Raw genomic sequence first — 22,162 nt, 5'->3', positions numbered from 1 at the left:
TGGTGGCGTTTAGCAGCACGACGGCTAACCGGGCTACACTTTCGCGGTCATCTCCTCTTCGCTTCCGGTTCGTGCTTAGGTGCTTACCCTTTTGTTTCGATCGTATTCGCAAGCTGCACGCATGGAATAAAACGGCCTCGTATAGCGTGGGCAAAGCGATTTTCAGTTTCACGCCCCGTTTACGTCAAAGGCAAGTACACGGCAGAAGCGGTGTCTGTGTATTCAACCCGGTAAACTAGCTTCTCGGATTGAGTCCCGTTCTGTGCCAGTGAGCGAATCTGACGCTTTGTTACGAAGATGGCGTGGAGCTTTGAGAGGTCCACAAAAGCCTGACCAGGGCTAGTTGGTTGAACATGCGGAATAATTTGAGGCGCTAAACAACGATGTTGTTATGAATGACGCAAGGGAAGTGGCAATCGTGCTCCAAACATCACGGTGAATTTTACATAGAATGCACCATGGAAGTTGCCAATGATATTCCCATGAGTTGTAACAACTTCTTATACAATTGGCCAAACAGGCAGATGTTTCAACGAGAGAGCGCTGGGCAGTAAAGAACAACGCTGGTGGTCACATGGCTGAGTACTGCAAAAGGTGCACTCTGCAAGGTACAAACTGCACTCCGCTCTTCAAACAGGCCACGTTTTTAAAATGGGTTGGAGATAAGCAAGAAAGAGAGATTGTGGAGGCGTACTTCATTCATAAGGCGGGAAACAAGTGCATCAGTACACCGTCGGTCGCATTATCACCCAAAGAACTCGAGTACTTAGATGGACACGTGTATGTTTGCACACATTGTGGGTGTGACGTTTTCATGACGTCAAAACAGTGTATTTAACCTAGGGTTTTTCACTAATAAAGTTTAGTTGGACGTGGCGCCTTGTCTGTGTCTGCACGTTTCTCCTGCTCCCCGTTGTTTAGCGCCTCAAATTATTCAGTCCTTAGGAGGGGAAATAGAAGAAAAAAAAATGTATACGAGCACATTTTTATTATTATTTTGTCGTGCATAAGTCCCTTGTATAATCTCTTTTCCAATGCATTGTCTTCGTGTGCGTTCGTTAACCCGGTGCCATTTTGTACCTGCATCCATAGGCGCCGGCAGGGAGGTGCAAAAGACGCCCTTGCGCACCTCCTCCACCCCACCCCCCGCCCCCCCAAAACACACCAGCACTTGCCCCCCTCCTCTGCCCTTTCCGCCGCGATGCAACTAGCGCACTCTTTTCTATCATTGTTATGTGCCGCCAGGATTTTCATTTGCCGGTCGGCACAACGTGATATTTGTTTACATATGGGCGCAGCCATTTTGTTTCTGGGCGACTTTCCACTCTCTCTCTTTCTCTCTCTCTGCTGCGCGGACGCTCGAGTGGCCAGTCACACTCTGCCCGTCACAACCGGTGGCGGTTTCGTTGGGAGAGATGGCAACACTGCAAGCCAGAAACAAAATAGCCCCCAGACGCTACCGGGTGCACGAAGTGGCGGTACTCGCTTATTTAGGGACGCTAGATGCAACGGTTTGCCCCCCCCTCCCCCCCCCCCCCCCTTCAAGACAAAATCCTACCGACGCCTACCTTTCATCCTTAGTGTATCAGCACTAAGGGGCCTCATTGTTGTTCCTGGGTACGTAAAGAAACACGATTGATTGATTTTTATTGATTCATTGTAGGGTTTAACGTGCCGACGCAACGCAGGCGATGAGGCGTGCCGTAGTGGAGGGCTCCGGATTAATTTTGACCACCTGGGGATCTTAACGTGCGCCGAAATATCGTACACACGGGCGTTTTTGCTTTTCGCCTCTATCAGAAAGGCGGCCGCCGCGGCCGGGAATCGAACCCGCGTCCTCGTGCTCAGCAGCACAAGGCCTTAGTCACTGAGCCACCGCGGCGGGTGATTGGTTTTTATGCTGAACCTATTATTCAAGTGGTTGTCAACAATGTCCAGCTGCCTTTAGATATTGCCGCGAGCAAGGCATTGGGTTTGTTTGTGTTTTGTTTTGTGGGTCACTTTTGAGCCTTTGCTTTACTATTTACTTTGCCCTCTCTGTTATCCCCTGAACCCCATTCCCCCAGTGCAGGGTAGCAAACCGGGCTTTACACCTGGTTAACCTCCCGGCCTTTCCATCCTTCCTTTCTCTATCTCTCTTTGAGCCTGCTGGACGTAAAGTGAGTTCTTGGAATATTTAGTTGTTGAAAAGACATTTTATTATGCTTCTAGCATAAAAAAACTTGCTTCCAATACTACCGGTTTTCACGGGAGGAGAAACTAAGTTGATTCCTGTTGGAAGAATGACGTAAAGCTGACATCCTGCTTTCAATAAAAAATTCCCCGCATTTCCCCGAGGGGAAGAATGTGAAAGTGCGAATGCACGAGTTCAATTTGCGCGGTTCGGTAATGTTCGCGAAAGAGAGATCACACACACACACACACAACTACAAAGAAAGAAAGATGCATTTATTCACAGACACCTATTTGTGTTGTCGTTGTACTTGATTGCTTTAAGCAGGTGCATTAGCCGTTCTCACGCCCGATTCTTGGCCAATCCCCCACATGGGTATGTGCCATGTCAGCGGCCAGGCAGCGCGCGCCCATCTCCCCCCGTTGCCAAGGAAGACGAGGAGATTCCTGGCCAATCCCCCACGTGGGTATGTGCCATGTCAACGGCCAGGCTGCGCGCGCCCATCTCCACGTGCGCGGACATCGCCGGTGGACGCAGGTTCAGGGTCGCTTAAGAAGTGCATTGCACTTAATATATTCCCGTTCTCTTTCAGACGCGAGCGGCAACTTGGTGTGCCTCAGAGCTACGGGCTTCGCCGCGGGAGTGGCGCTCGTATTTCTGCTGATGTCTCTTTGCTTCGGACTTTCGGCGTGCACGGTTGTGAAACTCAGAGGAAAGAAGAAGTCGAAGAAGGCCGGTTCACTCCAAGGCGACGACAACATGCCTCCAGACTTCTGAAGCAGTTGTATTCTGACCGGACGACATGCCCAGTACAGGCGATGTTGTGACGACGACGCGGAACTATGAACACTTGTGATTGTTACAGCCTCCTGTGCTGGAGAACGCTGGAACATGTTAGATTGTTATCGCTTTGAGAGTCAGCATCGGCAAGTTTTTCAGGTTTTACCAACGTTGAGGAGTGTTAGGTGGTGACAACAACAAAAAAAGGCTCCATTTCAAGTGCACTGTCTAGGGTTAGACGGCAGACACAAAGACTTATATATGTAGTAAATTGGCGACGTAATGGGTGAACGGTATAGTGAAAACGTTATGGAGCCCGTCACTAGAAACACTGCAGCAAAAAAGCTCCGACGGCAGGTAATAATATGAGCAACGAGAACAGGATGAATAAACGACCAAGGTCAAGAAAAAACTCTATGTACATGGCAGGAGAGGTCATAAACTGTAGAAAAAAAGAAAGGCGGGGTGAAACGTTTGCCTCAGGCCCGCATAAAAAAGGTTATCTTGGTAAGAAGAATCAGGCAGTCAGGCCCTTGACGAGAAATAAATATCAGCGAAAAAATAAAAAAATCAGGGTGTCGTTTTACCTTGATGGTGACGGTTAGTAAGGACAGCTAGCAGTGATATTTCTTCGCGCTCTTTCTAAGCGCCGGGCCACTTCTTCAGCCTAAAATATCTCCAAATTTAAACCGCGCTTGTTCTGAAGACATCAGGCGCAAATTTGCCACCAAAAAATGCCATTTATTTGTTCAGAAATGCGGAAAAAATGCCGACACCTAGGTTTTTTTTTTTTTTTGTAGTTGTTGGCATGGAGAAACGAAGTTCATTCATTCATCGTTGTGCAAGCTAAGGCTTAAACTTTTCTATTCCGTCTTTCCGCATTGTGCTGTGCCAACATATTTTGCAACACTTATTTTAGCAGGCAGTCTGATGAGTGACTTGTGAATTAACTGAGATTTCTTTTTCCCTACGAAATGGTCAGAGGAACAACACTTCTACCTAAAACACCTAATATGAAATTTGTTTTATTCTGTTTCTTCAGGAGTCTAGGACTGCCACTGCCATGGGAGTTGGCTCGTGTGCTTACTGTTTATAGCATTTGTTCCTTTTGAATGTTTGTATAAAATGACGTGCAAACGTGAATTGACAGCTTGCAGTACGGAATTCATTTTCGTAGCTTTTTTTCCCCTAGACAACCGTAAACACGAGGAGTTCGTGTTTCCATGAGCGGGTCAGCGTAACCGTTGGTAGTGCGAAACTCAAGAGCACAACAAAAACAAAGCACGAAGAAAAGAACTCTGTCTCGGTTTCTTAAAAAATGGCGTCGAAAGGAGTTGCGATCAAAGTAGAACAAAAACAAAGGATACCGATTCTGCATCCCGCTGTCTCGATCGGCGCCAAGCACAACAACAAAAAAGAAACACCGGAAGCACACTGACTGAACTAAAAGAACCGCGTCGAAGAGAAGTGAGATAAAAGCAGAGCAAAAATAAATCCTAATCATTCTGCCTCTCGTTGTCGCGAGCGGCACCAAACCGAAACAAAGGAAGTTGTCTGGCGCTATCGGCTCGACCGGAGTTAACTGCGTTAGGCTAGTTGAAAACGCACAGATCCAGTCATCTACTGCCGTTCGGTTGAAACGAAAGCGCGATGAAGATGATTAAAAGAAATCCTGGGCCATCTCCACTAACGTGAAACCTAGGGAGGGGAGAAGCATGCAGTGTATAAAGTGCATTCTTGGCGCCTTGGCGTTTTTGCCCATGGAGATGAAACCGTTGGGGGGGGGGGGGAGAGGGTAGAGGTATACAGCTTTGCTTAAGTCTCGTGTCTTTGAAGCACAAAACGTTCTAGCGCGAGACGTGGGAAAACGAGTGTCTCGGTGCGTTCTTTTATGTACGCGTTACGTTCTAACGCGATGTGTTGGAAAACTAGGGTCCCGTTGTTTTAGTACCATGGCTACATGAAACGACGACGCCATGAGACGACGACAACATGAGACGCCGACATCCCGAGCCCCTAATATGAATGCTACGCACTATGTGACAATTTCCAGTGGGGTGTTTCTGTCCAAATTGTTTTCCGTGCAGGTTGTTTTTGTACCCGGAAGATGGGTGGGGGCTGGGGGGCGGCAAGGTGGCGATATCACTTGGAGCCCTTGTTATCAGCGGCCCTTGGTTTGCGCTATGTGGAAGCGTACTACTTAAACCTACAATCGGGGGACAGAACAAAAGGCCCGCTTTCGTACTGCAGTGCTTACAATGGCGGGCGTGTACGCACGCCGTAGTCTAGCTAAGCAAGCCGTGCTCGTGACGGCATCAGGTAAGACCGTACTAAGTTGTGCACCAAGATCACGACCATGCATTAACCAATAAAGATATTGAGTGCAAAATTGGTTTCTTCAGTTCAAAGATATTAAGAAAACCCTGGTAAAGAATCGGATTCCTTATCTTTTTAAAAGGTTTAGCCAGGAAGGGCGTGAGACCAATCGGTAAGTTTGTATCTCAGATTACCTTTTACCGGTACTACCCGCCCTTCTCGTATGTGCGGCTGTCTATACTGTGGAATGACGAACTCAGTACGAAGGCCTTCCAGGCAGAAGAAAAAAGCAGTATCTCCAAAGTGGGAATTGTCGATAAATGCTTCAGGCGCACTCCTATACACTAAGCCCCTTACAAGTTTGGTTCATTCGAAAGAGTGCCTCCTTAGAATCATACTGACACCACTTTCAACGTAAACATCGCTCAAATAAGCTATATAATTCGAAAAAAAGGAAATGGGCATGCGACTATAGCTCATTTCGCGCACTAGAACGTATGACGTCATATGCACCGCCGTACGATTTGCTGAGGCCGGCGAAAGCAAACGCAAGTTGTTAGGCAGGGCTTATAAGCTTGCAGAACGAGCTATTTTCGCTTAACTGTAATGCATATTCATTTTATTGCAGTAAGAATAGTTGGGTAAACAACGGAAGCTACGAGAAAGTACATGTAAGCAAAGAAGTACCAGAGCGTACTGCTGTTGGAACTGCGCGCCCTATGCTTGTGGTAGCTGCACAGCAGGGCGGCGCTTTGAGGTTGTCACAGAGGACACTGGCTGATTGGTGTGAGCGACATTGTCTTACCAGACCCTGTTTGTCGAAAATACCCCATGTTTCACAGAACAATTACTACTTAGAGTAACAAGAACAAGCCAGGCGCAAATCCGGTCAAAAACAAAGCAAAGGCGGAAGGCTGCGCGGAGCAGTATATATGGTGGCGCCATCTAGTAGTGATACCAGTAAACAAGGCTCTGCAGTCCGCTGGACATCGAACAACGTACTTAAATTTCGCTTGAAGACCCTTCCTTGTGGCGTCATGGCTGACGACCCGAAGCGCACGATTTCGCGAGAGAAACAAAATTTTAACTTAAATTGCTCAATTTCTCAGTGAATAACGCATCACTTGCTGCCTGACAAGCCCTAGGTCCATTATAAAACACCAAATGTTTGGAATAAAACAAACTTTTATTGTGTCTGCATGGCCTCTTTAAGGTCACCTTCACTGTTACGCACACTTACATTGCTGGGAAGACATTTTTGAGGCACCGTATATGCAGTCTGATACCAAAGTAGGCAGTACATGTATCCCTAAGAACTTTATGACAGGCCCCTTTAAAGTGGGTTTCACTAGTATGCATAAATGCATAACTGATAAGACATTTTTAAGAGCAAATAAAAGAAGTCTGGTATAAAGTGCGGAGGGCCCTAGCCTCTGTTATCAATAGCATTTCAGGGGGCAGCGAAAGTGCTACACATAACACGTTACAGACGTACCGGCGGGCTCTCTCGTTGAGTCTACACAGAAATGCTTAAGCGTCTAATAAGGGGTAACAACCTAAATACAAGGACAACGGCAGGGAGTAAAGGTGCACAGACACCAAACGCAAACAGAGACATCGGTGGAATGTGGTCTGGCAGGGCTTCTTCCTGATTCTCGAGCCGGGCCTCGTGGCTCTCAGAGAGGCACGTCTTCAGGAAATGGGGCGGAGAGAAAGAGCTCTTCCGTCGCGTACGCGCGATGTCGCGCACACAGCGGCAGGCTCGATTTAGTAACCGCTCTTATAAGCCCGGCAGCGGCCCTGCCGGAACTCCGCAGGCAAACCCACTCACACCGCACCCGCGCCCGCCGACGAGAGACAACGCGTGCGTCAACACGCCCGGATGACTGACGTGTGTCATAGGAAAAGCGTGCTCCCTGTAACACCATGTAGATCAGAATGCCTTGGCTCTGGCTTCTTCTCCCCTCACCTCACTTCTCTCCCCATTTTTTGCTGGACAAGTAATTGATAGTGTCCATCACATTTCAATGGCGGTTTAGTTTTCCACTGAAAAGAGCGGTCATATATAACCGGTCGCATCACCATGGTACCATAAGGCAGTTTTGATATCTAGAAGGTGTGGGGAAGATACGTGGGGGTACCGTAAGGAGAAGGAACGCCTATGACAAGGGTTTTATCCCTTTTTGCTGTTGTCATTCTACGGCTTGCAAGGTGAGAGGCGAGCCAGCCGGATGGCCGGCAGCAGTGCACTGCCTGGACAGAACCGCCGGCACGCGCAGGAGACGGCGGTTTCTCCGCGACGTCGGTGATGTGGGTCAGGCCCCCTTTTCGAGCCGTAATGGGTTCCGCCATCGAGGGGGCTAGACATTAGCTGCTGCGCTGTAAGCCGCGAGTTCCTGGAAATAGCGATTGCTGCCGACATTGTTGGCCCGGTCGTGCCACAGGTTCGGGTCAACAGGAAAGGCTGCGACCCTTGCGGCACTCATTGAAACGTGCGAGGGGCCGAGCCCATCCCAAGCAGCACGCCCTCTATTTTGTCGAGGCGAGTTAAAAACAGTAGTGCGCTCCATGCTATGCGCAAACGCACGACGAGGGGGCGTGCTTCCTCTCGGCGACGCTTTTTACGGGACAATCCGTAAGTATTGGTTTGACCAGATTTTTTTTCTTTTTTTTTTTTACTTCCAAGCAGCACGTTTTAATCGTAGCCACAATTCTGTACACGTGTAATCGTATACCCGCAGTCTAGCTGCAGTACGAATTGCGGGTCATCCAAATATTAAAGCGGAGCTTTAGTGTTCTCACTGATGGCGTCGTACGAGAAAACGGTAAAGTAAAAAAAAAAAAAAAACGCTTCCCGTGGCGGGAATCGAACGTGGGTCCCTCGCGTTAGGAATCGGCGCCTATCCGATTGCTCCTTTTTTTTTTTCTTTATTGCATGGGAAACTAGCCCGAATAGTTTAAAGTCCCACCCTAACTACAATAACGGTACATTCACTAATACATTTTAAAAGTCAGGCAGGCACACACACGCTTCAAGAAGATGCGACCAGTCCGGCGGCTGCGAATGCGCCGCATAGACACTGTACACAAGCGCACATTGTTCGCGAAAAATTGACTTAGTTCCACGAGGTTCCTCGGCATGGCGGTCAATCATGCGACGCTTCCATAGGCTAAACAATCCTATCAGCACGAAAAGGTCATATGGCACGGAACAGTTCTTCATCACTGGCAGGAATCGTATACTGTAAGGGATGATGTATATGTCCTTTTAAAGAGTCCGCTGCAGAACATCCCAAAAAAACACAGCATCCCGACATAAAACAAAGCAGTGATCAATTGTCTCCGGCTGGTTACACAAGCGACAGTTAAAAGACCAAGGCACATATACACCTTTACTATTGAGCCATGTTTTAACAGGCAGCGTTGATGTGTGCAACTTAATAAAGAAATTGTTTGCAGCCGCTTGGATGCACATTTTCTTGACGCGCTTCAACACACTGTCATCTAAAAACGTCAGATATGGTTTACGGTAAATGGGCACTGGAAATAATAAATTAATTATTTCCAGTTCCCATTCAATTCAATTAATTAAAATTAAATTAAATTAAATCACAATGTCCGTCAATTCTTTCCTGGAGAGACCGTACAAATACTCGAGAGAAAAACGCACAATAAGAAACTTGAAAGTGTCAGCAACCTCTTTCAGAAAGCCCCAAAGCGGCCTAGGATTCGCGGGGTGAGTTGGAGCAAATAAAAAAGGCAAATGAGCACTCAATTTATGCTGAATAAAAACTTTTAAAAACGAATGATCAGCCGTTTTGATAAAAAAGAACCGCGAAACGAGATGGTGTACAAACAAATGCACCAATCCAACACCACCAGACTTTAACGGGAGGAAGAGGTTATCGCGGCGCATGGGCTCCCACTTGGATCGCCATACGAAGGTAGCCAACACTCTGTGAAATGCTTGAACGTTTTTTCGTGCGCAACTAAGGACCTGCAGAACGTAAACAAGTTTGGAGACAAGAAATACATTACACAGTTCTGCACGCGCAAATATAGACAGCTCCCGCCCCATCCATGCCTGCGTTTTACGCTTCACTACAGTAATTGCAGAAGACCATTCAAAAACCTCTTGATTTTTTAAGGTTCACCTTAGCACCACTTACATCGCAAAACCACTGTGTCAGCATCATTACCTCCAAAACACTTTTCTTGTCCGTACAAAAAAAGGCAAGGTCATCTGCATAGGCTAAAACTTTGACTTCATAGTTTTCCAGTGAGAAACAATGAATGGCACTGCTTTGGAGAATACTAATGCACAGGGGCTCAAGGTACAAACCGAATAAAAGGGGTGACATTGCAACGGGCAACCTTGCCGTACGGAAGATCTAATGGGAATAGGTCTAGAGAGTTTGCGATTTATAATCAACCGGGTCGTACAACTTTTATAACAGAGAGATATGCCTTTATACAAGGCTTCCCCAAGCCCAGCTGACTCCAGAACAGCAAAAAGGAAAGGATGGCTAACCCTGTAAAATGCTTTGTCAAGATCAATTTGAAGGAGCGCAACCTGCCCAGCACCATCGGATACACACTCCAGTACTGAACGAGCAATATGGATGTTGGTCTGAATGCTCCGCCCCTGAATACCACAAGTCTGGTGCGAACCGAACCTATCAGACTTGTGATTACAATTTGTAACCTGCGTGCCAGCACCTTCGCGAATATCTTGTAATCCACGTTACACAGAGATATCGGCCTGTAGCCATCCACGCTTTTCAACTTTTCTGCGTTGTCACTTTTCGGGATTAGTACAGTATAACCTTGGTAAAATGTAGGAGGCAGGACATTGAGTTCATAGGCCTTTGTAAATACCTCATGTAAGGCAGGTGCCAGAATACTCGAGAATTTTTGGTAGAACTCCGAAGTGAGGCCATCAGGTCCAGGTGACTTATGGGTTTGCAGGTTTGAAATGGCAATTTACACTTCTTGAAGCGTAATTGGTCCTTCTACAAGAGCCCGCTCATCGTCACTGAGCTTAGGAAAACGCTGGAGGAATACATTAAAATCAGGCGTACTAGAGGTACCCGTGTTGCCATTAAACAGTTTTTCATAATGAGCAGAAAATGCTCCAAGTATACTGCGGCTATCAGAGTAGCTTTGGCCCCCATACTCAATTTCGACTATAACTTTTTCTAGTGCTGTCTGCTTTTCATCTCCAAATGCGCGTCGTGTTGGCGGTTCCTGCAAAAACCTACGCGTTCTCGATCGAACAAGGGCTCCCCGATATTTTTCAGTCATATGCTGCTGCATTTGAGCTTTAACATTGCATATTTCATCAAAAAATGTCCCGGCCTCAGCTCTTTCAGCCTCATGTAATTGCATCAAGGAACTGCGGAATTCACGCATGTGAAGCGCTTCAAAAAGGATGACCGAGCCGACGTCTCTATAGCTACGTTTTTGATTTCTTTTTTTAGAAGGTCCCATTTTTGGAAAATACTAAGGCTTGAAAGTTCTAATGTATCGTTCAAGCAAGCTGCTACTGTGTGTTGAAAAAGTCGGTCCCAGAGTATACTATTGTTCAGTTTCCACAGTTCCCAACGGATGGGAGGAGCGCGCCAGACCTGTGGACCGATCCGTGCAGAGACCATGCAATGATCAGTAAAAAATATTGGCCTAACAACATAATCACGCACAATGGAGCACTTTCTCGTTGAAACATAAATTCGGTCCAGACGGGCACTAGAAAAACGATGAAAATGCGTAAAGTATACAGTGCTCCCTATAACGCTTCCTATGTCAACTAGGCCGTATTCACTTATCAGGTCACCGAGAACCGTGGCACTGGAATCATAGCGCCAGTTACCTGCCGAACGATCCTCCTGAGTATACACACAATTAAAATCACCTAGCAGTAGCACACTTCTCTCGGTGCACAAAAATTGAGCCAAGGAGAGGAAGAAACTCCTCCTTTCAGTCAATTTGTTGGGGGCATACAAACAAATAATGCGCCATTCAGTTCCCGATATGTCAACGTTGCAACAGACCAACCGCCCCACATCATCCACTTTGCAAGCAAGGACAGTCGCATCAAGGTTTTTACTAACCAATAACATATACCCACCTGATAGGCCAACCGAGTGGCTAACGCAAACACTGTATTCAGATAAAAAGGGCTGGAGAGCTGCCTGCGTGTCCTCATCTGTACTTAGCTTGGTCTCCTGAACGGCCACAATAGTTGTAGAATTTCTCTGAAAAAGCTGCAGAAGCTGATACTGTCTGCGTCTCTATCTTTATTCCCTTACATTAAGTGAGGCGACGTGTACTGCTGCTAAGTTGGCCATAGGAATCTGCTATTCGCTCCCCTCACCGAAAGAAGGAGTCACCCTAGTTTTTGATGACCGCTGAGACTGCCTCCGTGGGGTGGGCCGTACATTTGACCTGCTATCTCCCGGATCTCCCCTTGCAACTGCTGCAAGGTCAGGCGCCTGCCTCTTCTCTGCACCAGAACAGGTTTCCTCTGAATAAAGAGAGGCCGGCCGCTTTAGGGGCCCTGAAGCAGCATCCGTCATCTCTTCAGAAAAAGGGGATGCATCAGCCCACGATGCCGACGGCGAACCATTAGGCTCCGAAGAACCATCCTCAGCCTTGGTGAAGCTTTCGGAAGTAGCGCTGTCTTCCCTAGTCACTCCGCTGCAGGGAAGAGATGCGCTGTCACAGGAGCTCTCAAGCAGTTCGGCCTCCTTTGACGGGCCCACGTCATCAAAGTCCCTGGAATCTTCAGCTGAAGGCAAGACAGGCCCCACTGGCCCGCATTTCCTGGAATCTGAAAACCCACCATCGGGTTTTTTTGGTTCCCGGAGTATACAGGGTCATGCTGTGGGGTCTCCAAATTGGCACATGGAGACTGCTGGGAAACGGTGGCAAAACTCGGATTGAGAAAGGCGTAATAGCCGTGTATTTTCTGAGCGTTCGCTGCAAAATGCCCCAGAAAAAGGCAGCATCTCCGATATCTACAAAACAGTGATCAATTCTCTCTGGTCGAGAACAGAGGCGGCAATCTGTCGACCAAGCTATAAACAGACCCCGGTCTTTCATCCATGTTTTAACAGGGAGCGTGCCAGTGTGTAATTTAAAGAAAAAATGTTTTAACACCTGGCGGAGACACACATTTTACACACTCTATTGAGCACATCCTGGTACAGAAACTGGAGGTACGGAACACGATATAAAGGTATGGGAAAAAGCCCAGAAACCAGGGCATCGGAAATGGAGTCACGCGAAGCATTAAATATGTACTCAAGGCTAAACCGAGTCTGTAAGAAGCGAAACGTGTCCGCCACTTCTTTGAGGAAACCCCGCGGACTTCGGACTGCTTCCACAGACAGCGAAGACACCACAATATCAGGGAGAAAATGTACAAGACGTGTTTGCAGCAAAGCTTTCAAAAACGGATGTTGAACATCTCGAAAGTAGAATAAACGATAAACAAGCTACCAAACAAAAAGATGCCAATGGCTGGACAAGAGTGATAGTCAACATTTGAATAACCCAACCAATTCACCTTCTTTCATCGGTTCGTCAACGGTGCCCTTTATCCCCACTCCTTTTTTGCTTATAGCTGAAACCATTATAAATGTGATTAGTGTTAGAGGGTTTACGCTATCGTCGTTCTACGTAAAAATATTAGCATATGCCGACGATTTCACTTTATTTTGTACTGACAAGGCAAGCATGGAGAATTCTCTTGCCATTACACAAGGATTTTGTGAGGTTTCAGGTGCGGCCCTGAATTCCGAGAAAAGCTGTGGATTTTGGTTGGGAGAATGGGGAACGACACCCGATCGCTACGTCGGAATCAATTGGAATAGTGACCTAACGTATTGAGGAGTACCCCTCTCGCAGTTTCGCTACACTGACTAGCGCATTGGTCGGAGCAGGCGGTGAAAGTACAGTGCCAAGTGAATGACTGGCGGAGACGACAGCTGTCCATCTCTTCTCGTGCTCGGGCGTGTAACACGTTTCTTGTGACCCGACTTCTTTATGTCCGACAGGCGTTACATTGCTCTCGACTCAGGATACAGGCTTTTGACCAGATTTTTGCAACCTTCATTTGGTGAAAAATTCATAGCGCATGCGGACGAGGACAATGCAACGCTGCAATGCGACACCAACTCGCTCAGGAATCCGTACTCGTGAACTTAATTTGGCGTATAGTGAGCCACTGCGATAGCCTTTTTCTTCCGCCGGGGAGACTTGGGCTTGCTCCATTTCGACATGGTAGAAGCGGTTTGGATTTGGAGAGGACTGCATGAACATGCAAATTTAGACAGAAAAATCCTGCACTCCACCGAGTAAGGACAACGATGATCCGCACGAGAAAGCTTCGCATTCAACCACTGTCGTCGTTAGGCGAAGGGGTGCCTAATTTTCTTGCTGGAACTTTTCCAAGTATACTCAATCTCATTATAGTCCGCCGAGGTGTCTCAGTGGTTCAGGTGTTGTGCTGCCGAGCCCAAGGACGTGGGTTTGATCCCGGCCGCGGTGGCTACTTTTACAATGGGGGCGAAATTGAAAACGACTCAGGGCAGGTTAAAGATCCCCAGAAGGTTAAAAATAATTCGCAGCCCTCTACCACAGCGCGTACCATAGCCCAGTTGTAGCTTCGGCGCGTTAAACCCCTCAGTCAATCAATAAATCTCATTAAAGCAATGAGGAGATTCTGTGCCAGGCCCTACAGCTTCGTACCCTCGCTTCGGTCTCCATGTGACAAAAGAAATGAAAAATGGGTGTCTCGTTACCACCATGCAGCACGCACTCAGAAATGGGAGCAAGCGAGTCTGCAGCATGCGAGAAACAGACATAATTAAAAAAAAAACATGCCAACTAGACGGGAGTCCTTCGTTGAGCATCTAGCATTGTAATTCCGTCTGGTATGCCACACCGAGAGAGCGAGACAGTACTGTTGAGGCGAACACTAACTTGAACGGGTCTGGTTTGCCTCATCACTTTTTTTCTGTAGCAACGCGTGCACTTTCTAAGCTCCCAACCATTGGTGTGTGGAGGCGTTCATTTGGGGAGTAGGCGAGAGAGAAAGAAAAAGAAAAAGAAGAACAAAACGTAAGCAGGAAATCAATTCAAAATAACAAAAAAAAAAGCGAAGCCGTAGGCGTGCTCAACATGATTCTCCGAATATTTTCTTCAGAGGCATTTTAAGATGGCTGATAATCGTGGGTGAGAGCGTTGGTGCGTAGCTTTTGACAGAAAAAAAATATTAGTTGGAATTCGTTATTTTACGAAGGGCAGGTGCCTCGTCCATTGCCCGTTCTCTCCCTCTGAGCTTAAAAATTTCGAAATCCCAACCAACGAAAGTCCCAACCAACTAAAGCCTTAACAGCCTGCAAAAAAAAAAAAAAAAAGACGAGTGAAAGCGAACCAAACACGAATAAAATCATTAGAGGACCATCCTTTGAGGACTACTGTAAGAACGTCAAAGACGTACCGTAGCCCTAACTGTATGGATGGGAAAATATCTCACATCGACTCAGTGTCTCACAGCGACTTTTGCTCACAAAATGGCACTTCATTGCATCATTATAACCTCCACACTGCTCGCCCAGTTGTATGCTCGTACATTAAATAGACCCTGCAACACTTTCTTTCAACTTTTTAGATGCGAAGCATCTCATGCTTGGGGCTGTGTCCCTCCCTCCCTCGTTGTCGTTGTTGTTGTCCGCTGTCAGCACTCTACTGCGCATGCGCGTCTCTTCAGCCCCGTCAGCGTTCGGGCTGACGTCAGCGCAGTCTATAAAAATAAATAGTTAAATGGCGCCCGGTTTCGATCCCACGACTCTCTGGCCGCAACGGGAGGTACGTGGCGCTCTTCCCACTGCGCTACAAACCGAGACGGGAGCATGTGCTACGAAGGCGCCTTATGTTCTTCACTCATTCAAGCTACGTCAAGAAGCTACTGATACAATGAAGGCACGCGAAGCTGAACGTCAACGGAAACGACGAACTGAAAACTAATGGGAACTTCAGTCAACCCCATGGCTGCTTCGCACACTACTCAGGGTTCCCCTACGGGAAGATGGTGTAATTTTTTTTTCTAAATCTTAAATGCTTTCAGAACCTAATCAATAAACACGTCAAGTACAGGGAATAAGGAAAAGTGCATCTGCCAAAAATTACCGCTCTGTGCCCATCAGACAACTTGGAAACATGCTCAAAAGATTTTTCTCTTTTTACGAAGCCTTGGCGAACTTCGAGCGCTTGAGTTACGTCATTACAGCAAAGTAGTGGCTATTGACTGCTTCCTTTCTGTTGCAGCAATAAACACATTCGATAGCCACTTTAGAAAAAGCCACAAGACAAGCGAGAAACGGAAGGCGGATAGTTCTGCTGCGACGAGCAAACAACCACGCAGTGCCACTCCGTGCAGTTGATAACCATAGCTTTGACAATGGTTCCACACGCGAAGGAAAAAGTGAGAGCGTTTATCGAAAGTGTTGCAGGGTCTCTTTAACATGAAACGTTACGTAAAGTAACGTCGTTCTTCCTTTAAAGACAGACTACATCACGGGCGATTTCGCGACTAGAAGCAAGTCTCCGGCACGCTTTGTCGCAGTGTGCGATGAGCCATCAACGCTTCGTCGCGCGTCACGTGCGGAGTCCGAGCCTTGTGCGGAGGGCGAGCGCCGAGACAGCAGCCGTGTGCGGGGTCGTCGGCGCCTTCTCCGGGCCCCTTGGCGCGTGCAGGCGTTCCGGGGCATGGTCAACGCGGGCGGGCTGAGCTGGTGCGCGCGTATGCAGAGTGGCGCGTGGCAGCTACGCGGCCAAGTTAATGACCTGCGTCACGTATACGAGAAGCGAGGGCGCTACAGCTATTCGCTTTCAGTGGACGCCCGCCGTTCGCACGAGCACCGAGTGTACGCTGCCCGTCGCCGCATGACTGCGCATGCGCGGGCGATAAACAGGTTGAGCCTCCCAATCTTCGGCCGGCTGAGCGTCGTACAGTACTAATGGCATCCTTAATTCATCAAAATTTAAAGAAATACTCTCTATGGCCCATTCATACCTATCCAGCCCATCGTCTCACGTGGTATACGTACGGAAGGACTGATTTCGATGGGAAGTGGCCAGGGAATGCCTACGCATTCAAAAAAAATTGGCTCCAACCCACGCTGTGAAGGTGGTTGGAAAGCAAAGCTGTGAACGACACCCACAACAATTGCCCATGCGACGTCATTTGAATTCACACACGTGGCTCTACAAAGAGTGAAACCATAGATTCTGCCAGCCGTTACCTTGAACTCGTGGGGGCGGCGTCCCAAACGCAGCAGCAGCGTCGGCCACGGCCGAGCTAGAGCGGCGGACGCCGCCGCTGTAGCCCGGCCGTGAGTCGGGAGAAAGAAAACGGAGAGGAGCGTCTTTCGAAGTGTGAGACAGCGGAACCTAGCCATCCTGATGTGCTAGCTTGGGACTACGTCACCGCGCAACACAAGCGCAGACATCGAAACAATTCGGCATGTGAGCTTAGTGATTCCCACTTATACCGATTTAAACTAGTTAGTTTAGTAAGATTGAGAATTTCGAGAAAGCTAAGGGAACTTTCATAATCGCTATTTATCAGAACCAGTTGCCACGTTCGGCTTTTGTAATGCCTCTAAAAACACAACCGAATTTGTATTCACCAATTTAGAAAACGGAGCCCTATTCATGGCAAGCAGTGCGCAAAAGGTAGCGTATCTCTAGCGGCGAGATGTCTGTGTGGGGTTTGTACATTTTGTTTTCGTGCCCTGTAAACCAACCCTTAACGTATCTTTGCCGTACGACCACTTAATTCCGCCAGGTCAGGGTTACCCAGGAGGTGCTGTCGAACAAGTTAATCAAGCCGTGCAAACTAAGCGCGCAATGGACGCGAAGCTGCGCCAAGATAGGCCTAACACCTTCGCTAAAGCACACGACAAAGTGCACGGAAGGGTCTCGCCAACGCGGTAATAGCGCCCTATCGCCGCACCATCTACACCGTGCTCCGTGAGTGAAAAGCATCCCCCGCCTCCCCAGCCGCGTTGGGAGTTCATTGTCCCGCACGCCACGAAATAACCGCTGGCTGGTAGAGGTAGAAAGCTTTGCTTTAAAATGTTCTCGTTATCCTCCTACTCAAGTGGATAGTTAGGGTGACTCAGGTGCGTTGAATAGGACATGTTTTTGAATTCATAATTGGTAAGTAATGCTTAGTGGTGCTAGGGTTTTTTTTTTGTATATCTTGCGGCGCCGCTGCAATAAACTCGCTTTGCGTAGTCAAGTTTGGTTGGCACATACATGGCACCTTGGAGAAAATGACCAAACCCCTACTGTGCCGACTTACATATATCACTTCTTTAAAAGAAAATGAAAAGCTTCAATGGCTCAAAAACCAAAACCAGCACGAGGCAGCCCCATAAACAACCCCCAACATGTAATGCGCTATGAGGGGCTACCTGCATGTGCAATTGTCAAGTCTAACATGACACTTCCACTTTCTCATGCAGCCCTAGGTTTTTCATAACCCCAAACTCTGGCTATCCTCAAATCCGCAGTATTTGAATATCCAAACCTAAACCTTGCCCTATCAACCTCCTATGTCTCTTGTTTGAAAAGTGGTAATATGTGTACTCGTATATGTATATATAAACATACAAAAGGCACATGGGTATGCGAGCGTGCGTGTGTGTGTTTGGGTACGTCCACCATCAGCGTTCCGCTTTTTGTCAGGTTAACACTTCTTTGATGGGTTAACAAAATCAAACCATAGATATTTTCGCCCCTCTGTGGAACGAAATAGAGTCAGTGTTAACCGGCCAAGTGTTTAGGAATACAACCAGGTCACTGCGGGAATACACCATTTTCCTTGCTAGAGGTGGGCGCCGCCATTTGCTTTTTCTGACCGGACGCTAGCGCCATCTATGAAGCGACCGCCGAAACTTCCGCGCTGGGCTGTTAAGTGCTCCGTTCTTTCCGTGCGTCTGCTCGGTACCCGTGCGTTACTAAGTGAACCGTAGTGGTTAGGCGTTAAGTTAGCGGTTGCAGTGCTTGTATGTGTGTGTGTTCTGTTTTGTTTTCGTCATCTGCGGACGGATTTTAGGTCCTAATTTGCTGCCAGAGCAGAAAATGCCGATGCCGGCTGTTGCGAGCAGCAGTAGCAGTGTGGTGGTGGTGCTAATGCTCCGCATTTCCGCGATGCAAACGTACCAGTATGGTACCGACTGACATAGAAATCGATATCGTGGAGTAAATACGTGTTTTCAATGCCACCGTGCTCGTTATGTTCACCGATTAGTCATGTTTACGGAAGCGCGGACGTCGAATGCGAAGCGCGCACAGCATATGTGGGTCACGGTGATCCGTGCTCGCGATGGACTTTCGACGAGGCGATTGCTACGCTGTTGACATTGCAATGTAATATAATCTTTCTTAACTAGACTTATGACGGTTACTGACGAAACAAAATTACCTTGGCGGAAAAATAACACGACCGCACAACCAGTCAAATTACTATTCGAAGGTTGAGCAGAAGGGTCGACGTTCGGGCGAGTTAATTCTGGTTGATCATGATCGTGATTATGATTGACCTAACTCTGCGCAGCGCATGTGGCCTGTCGCTCGGAGCCCACCTTTGTGAAACCGCTGCTTGCACCACAAATGCTTTACGCGACCAGCAGTAACTGTTTTGTAATTGCAATTAGATTCCGTGACAACGCAAAAGGATTAGAAGCTTTTCCTTTGTCCGCGTTGTGAACAGGTTGATCTATTTTCCAAATGCAGCGTTCACGCGTATCTCGAGCTTCGTTTCCCCATTGGGCTGCCTGCTTATCCTGCTATCGACCAGCAGTGTGCGATGGAGAAAGTTATCCTTTCATATCGTTTGGCAGTGTAATGCGTTGGCCTGAAAAAAAAGTAAACAAAACGCCGTGATTTTAAAGGTTAGATTAGATGAAAAGGGTATTGTTTAATGCCAATCGGACGTAATGACCAAACAATATATGGTATTTTAAATTGACTACAAGGAACCAGAAGTTATTGTAATGTTGTATTGTATCGGCGCTCGTGAAAGATCCCCAGGTGGTCAAAATTAACCCGGAGCCCTCCGCTACTGCGCGCCTCATCACCCATGAAGCGTCGGGGCGTTAAACACCATAATGAATCAATTAATCAATCAACCAATCAATCAATGCTGTATGGTAAAGGATAAAGTTGCTTCTAACATTTCAGGGGGTTCCGTTCCCTGTCGCAGCTTTGCGTGTGATAAATGGATTTTGCTCCGTCTGCTTGCCGTCCAAGTGCACCCAACAAACCCTGGAGTTGGTCGTTGGTACAAAGTCGTTGCGATTTATCAGCGGCATCCACCAATATCTCAACTCGGTGTGTGTTTGGAAGCGATGCAGCAAAAACACGCCGCAACCGCACTGCATTTTCTCCAGGAAGTGTTGTGCACATGCGTGCTGTCAGCGACTGTTTCTCACTTTCTCTGGTTGTTCAATAACCCACCACCACGCAGTGCTGACCAAGTGACGTTTGCGCCTTGAACGGCATCGCAGCATTGGCTAAAACAGTTGAAAGTTCCGCAAAAACTAAGCACGCGGTGCCAAATACCCCCTGTATACGCAGTGGAGCATACCGCGCCGAGCGATGTTAGCAGCCCAGCGCGCACAGGCAACACTGGTCGGCCGCCGAGAGAACTGGTTTTAGAGTATTTTCCTCCTTTCCCGGCTGCTTATGGAAAATGGTGTATACAAAGCCACGTTTGGCGATCACGCTGGATAGCATTGCTTCCACAGTCGAGTGTTCATCAAAGGGAACGTAACGACAAAATACGATAACGTTTTATTGATTGATTGTAGGGTTTAATGCGCCGACGCAACGCAGGTGATGAGGCGCGCCGGATTAATTTTGACCACCTGGGGATCTTTAACGTGCGCCGAAATCTCGAACACACGGGCGCTTTTGCTTTTCGCCTCCATCAGAAAAGCGGCCGCCCTGGCCGGGAATCGAGCCCGCGACCTCGTGCTCAGCAGCACAACGCCTTAGCCACTGAGCCACCGCGGCGGGTACAATAATGTTTCAGCTCAAAGAACTAGCCTTTGGTGTCTCACACGAGTCCATTCCCGCCCCGAAAGACGCTGTTTTCACAAAAGAAAAAAGGTAAGGAATATTGAAAAGCTTTCAATCCTCGTGCTACGCGGTGTCAGCAGTGACGTAATATGATAAATATTAACAACAGGGTTATCATTGAACTTCATGTTAGCATCCAAGCGGTATGATCGAACGGAACGACTACACTCGTACAAGCCAGTCCCTGTGACGTCATAAGGGCGTGGCGAGAAAGTGGCTGATGAATCGTGACAAATTTATTTGTTTTCTTCAGTAAATAGGTTAATTTTTTGAAGTTTGCGTTAGAGAGAGGGAGATGACGCTAGCTAGCGCCAAGCTTTGCTTGCCACGTTAAGTTGGGGTCATTGTTATAGGGACAAAGCGGTCTTTTTAATAGCCAAACGTATATTGTTTAGAAGAACTTCCAGTTGGGCTTGTTGGTATACGTTCATGATTGAAAAAGCGCTACTTAGACACGAAGACGACTGAAGAGACACAGGACGAAGAAACACAGGCTCTTCGTCCTGTGTCTCTTCATTCGTCTTCGTGTCTAACTAGATCTTGTGTTTTGTCTTCTTCTCAGTGGCTAAGGCGTTGCGCTGTTGAGCTTTAGGGCGCGGGTTCGATTCCAGGCCGCGGCGGCCGCTTTTCTGACGGAGGCGAAAAGCAAAAAATTCCCCCGCATCTCCCCGAGGGGGATTGTGAGGATGCAGAAATGCGAACGTCGAACGCAACGTCCTCGGGTACCATGCGAGGAAGGCACCGCACAACCTTCGATACGTCGATGGGCACGTTCACCGCCTGTCCCTTGATTACAAACTGCCCGTTGCCTCGAGTCAGCCGCCTGATGCTCATGAAGGGGAGTCGAGGCGCGATGAGCCGCTCTTCGACCGGGTTCAGATCGGGAAGATGCGCCGGCCGAGGAGGATAACGGTAGCCAAAACTCACGCAGTCCTCCTCTTCGCAGCTTTGTCTTCTTCTCCTTCTTCTTCTTCAGCGGTTCCCCTACGGGAAGATGACGGTGGTGGTTGAACGCGAAGCTATCTCGTGATGGATTGTTTGGTTGGCCAATCCCTAGGGGCATCATGCCACAATCATCATCAGACGCGCTGCGCACGCCGGCCAAGGGACGCACGACAACCCCCGACTATAATGCGTTTCTGCATAAAACGCCCGCGTGTACGAGATACCGGCACACGTTAAAGATCCCCAGTGGTCAAAATTAATCCGGAGCCCTCCACTACGGCGCGCATCATCGCCTGCGTTGCGTTGGCGCTTTAAACGCTACAACCAACCAGTATTTTGTCTTCTTGGTGCCTTTAGTCTCGTATACGCTATCAAACCGTTGCATCTATTCGATTTCTGGCTCAAAGCGGTTAACATATCAGGTCACAAGACATGACGGAACCTATGAACATATAAAACACCACCTCCTCCCCACCCCCACCCCTCCCTTCAGGCTCCTTTTTTCTTTTTTTTTTTTTTTTGCGTAACGTGGTACGACCAGTACAACTCTGCAAGGCAAATTACAGCGGTTATCGGTCAGGTAGTCCGTCCAAAACAAGGACAGCAATAGCGGAAACAGCGTTCAACTGTATATGCCAGGTTGCTCGCACGTGTGCGGCCTGGCGTTGACCTCGTTAGGGCGTATGGGACGCTGCCTAGTTACCGTGCGTCGGATTGGAACAACCACACCCCCCGCCCGTGCCTAACGCGGCAATCTTGAGATCAGGTCTAGTCGTGGGGAATCCCCTTCTT

The 22,162-nt window shown here is 48.0% G+C and overlaps 1 protein-coding gene, 1 long non-coding RNA gene and 1 pseudogene across 3 annotated transcripts in view; 1 reads left to right on the top strand and 2 right to left on the bottom strand.

Annotated features, from left to right (window-relative positions):
* LOC144178562 (uncharacterized) overlaps positions 1-4,077 on the top strand; it is a 35,957-nt gene extending 31,880 nt beyond the window's left edge. For both annotated transcript variants that reach the window (XM_077706503.1, XM_077706502.1), the window contains one exon: positions 2,766-4,077. In XM_077706503.1, the coding sequence (XP_077562629.1) occupies positions 2,766-2,950 (185 nt within the window). In that variant the 3' untranslated portion in view covers positions 2,951-4,077. The remainder of the gene's footprint in view (positions 1-2,765) is intronic.
* The window catches only part of LOC144178565 (uncharacterized), a 66,021-nt gene that overhangs the window by 15,659 nt on the left and 28,200 nt on the right, over positions 1-22,162 (bottom strand). The window lies entirely within an intron of this gene.
* Positions 8,260-16,362, bottom strand: LOC144178624 (uncharacterized; annotated as a pseudogene).

The sequence above is a fragment of the Haemaphysalis longicornis genome, unplaced genomic scaffold, assembly GCF_048455015.1.
Source record: "Haemaphysalis longicornis isolate Haplotype H1 unplaced genomic scaffold, Haemaphysalis longicornis Haplotype H1 scaffold_4, whole genome shotgun sequence".
NCBI lineage: Eukaryota > Metazoa > Arthropoda > Arachnida > Ixodida > Ixodidae > Haemaphysalis > Haemaphysalis longicornis.
This window is presented reverse-complemented; position numbering and strand designations above follow the sequence as displayed.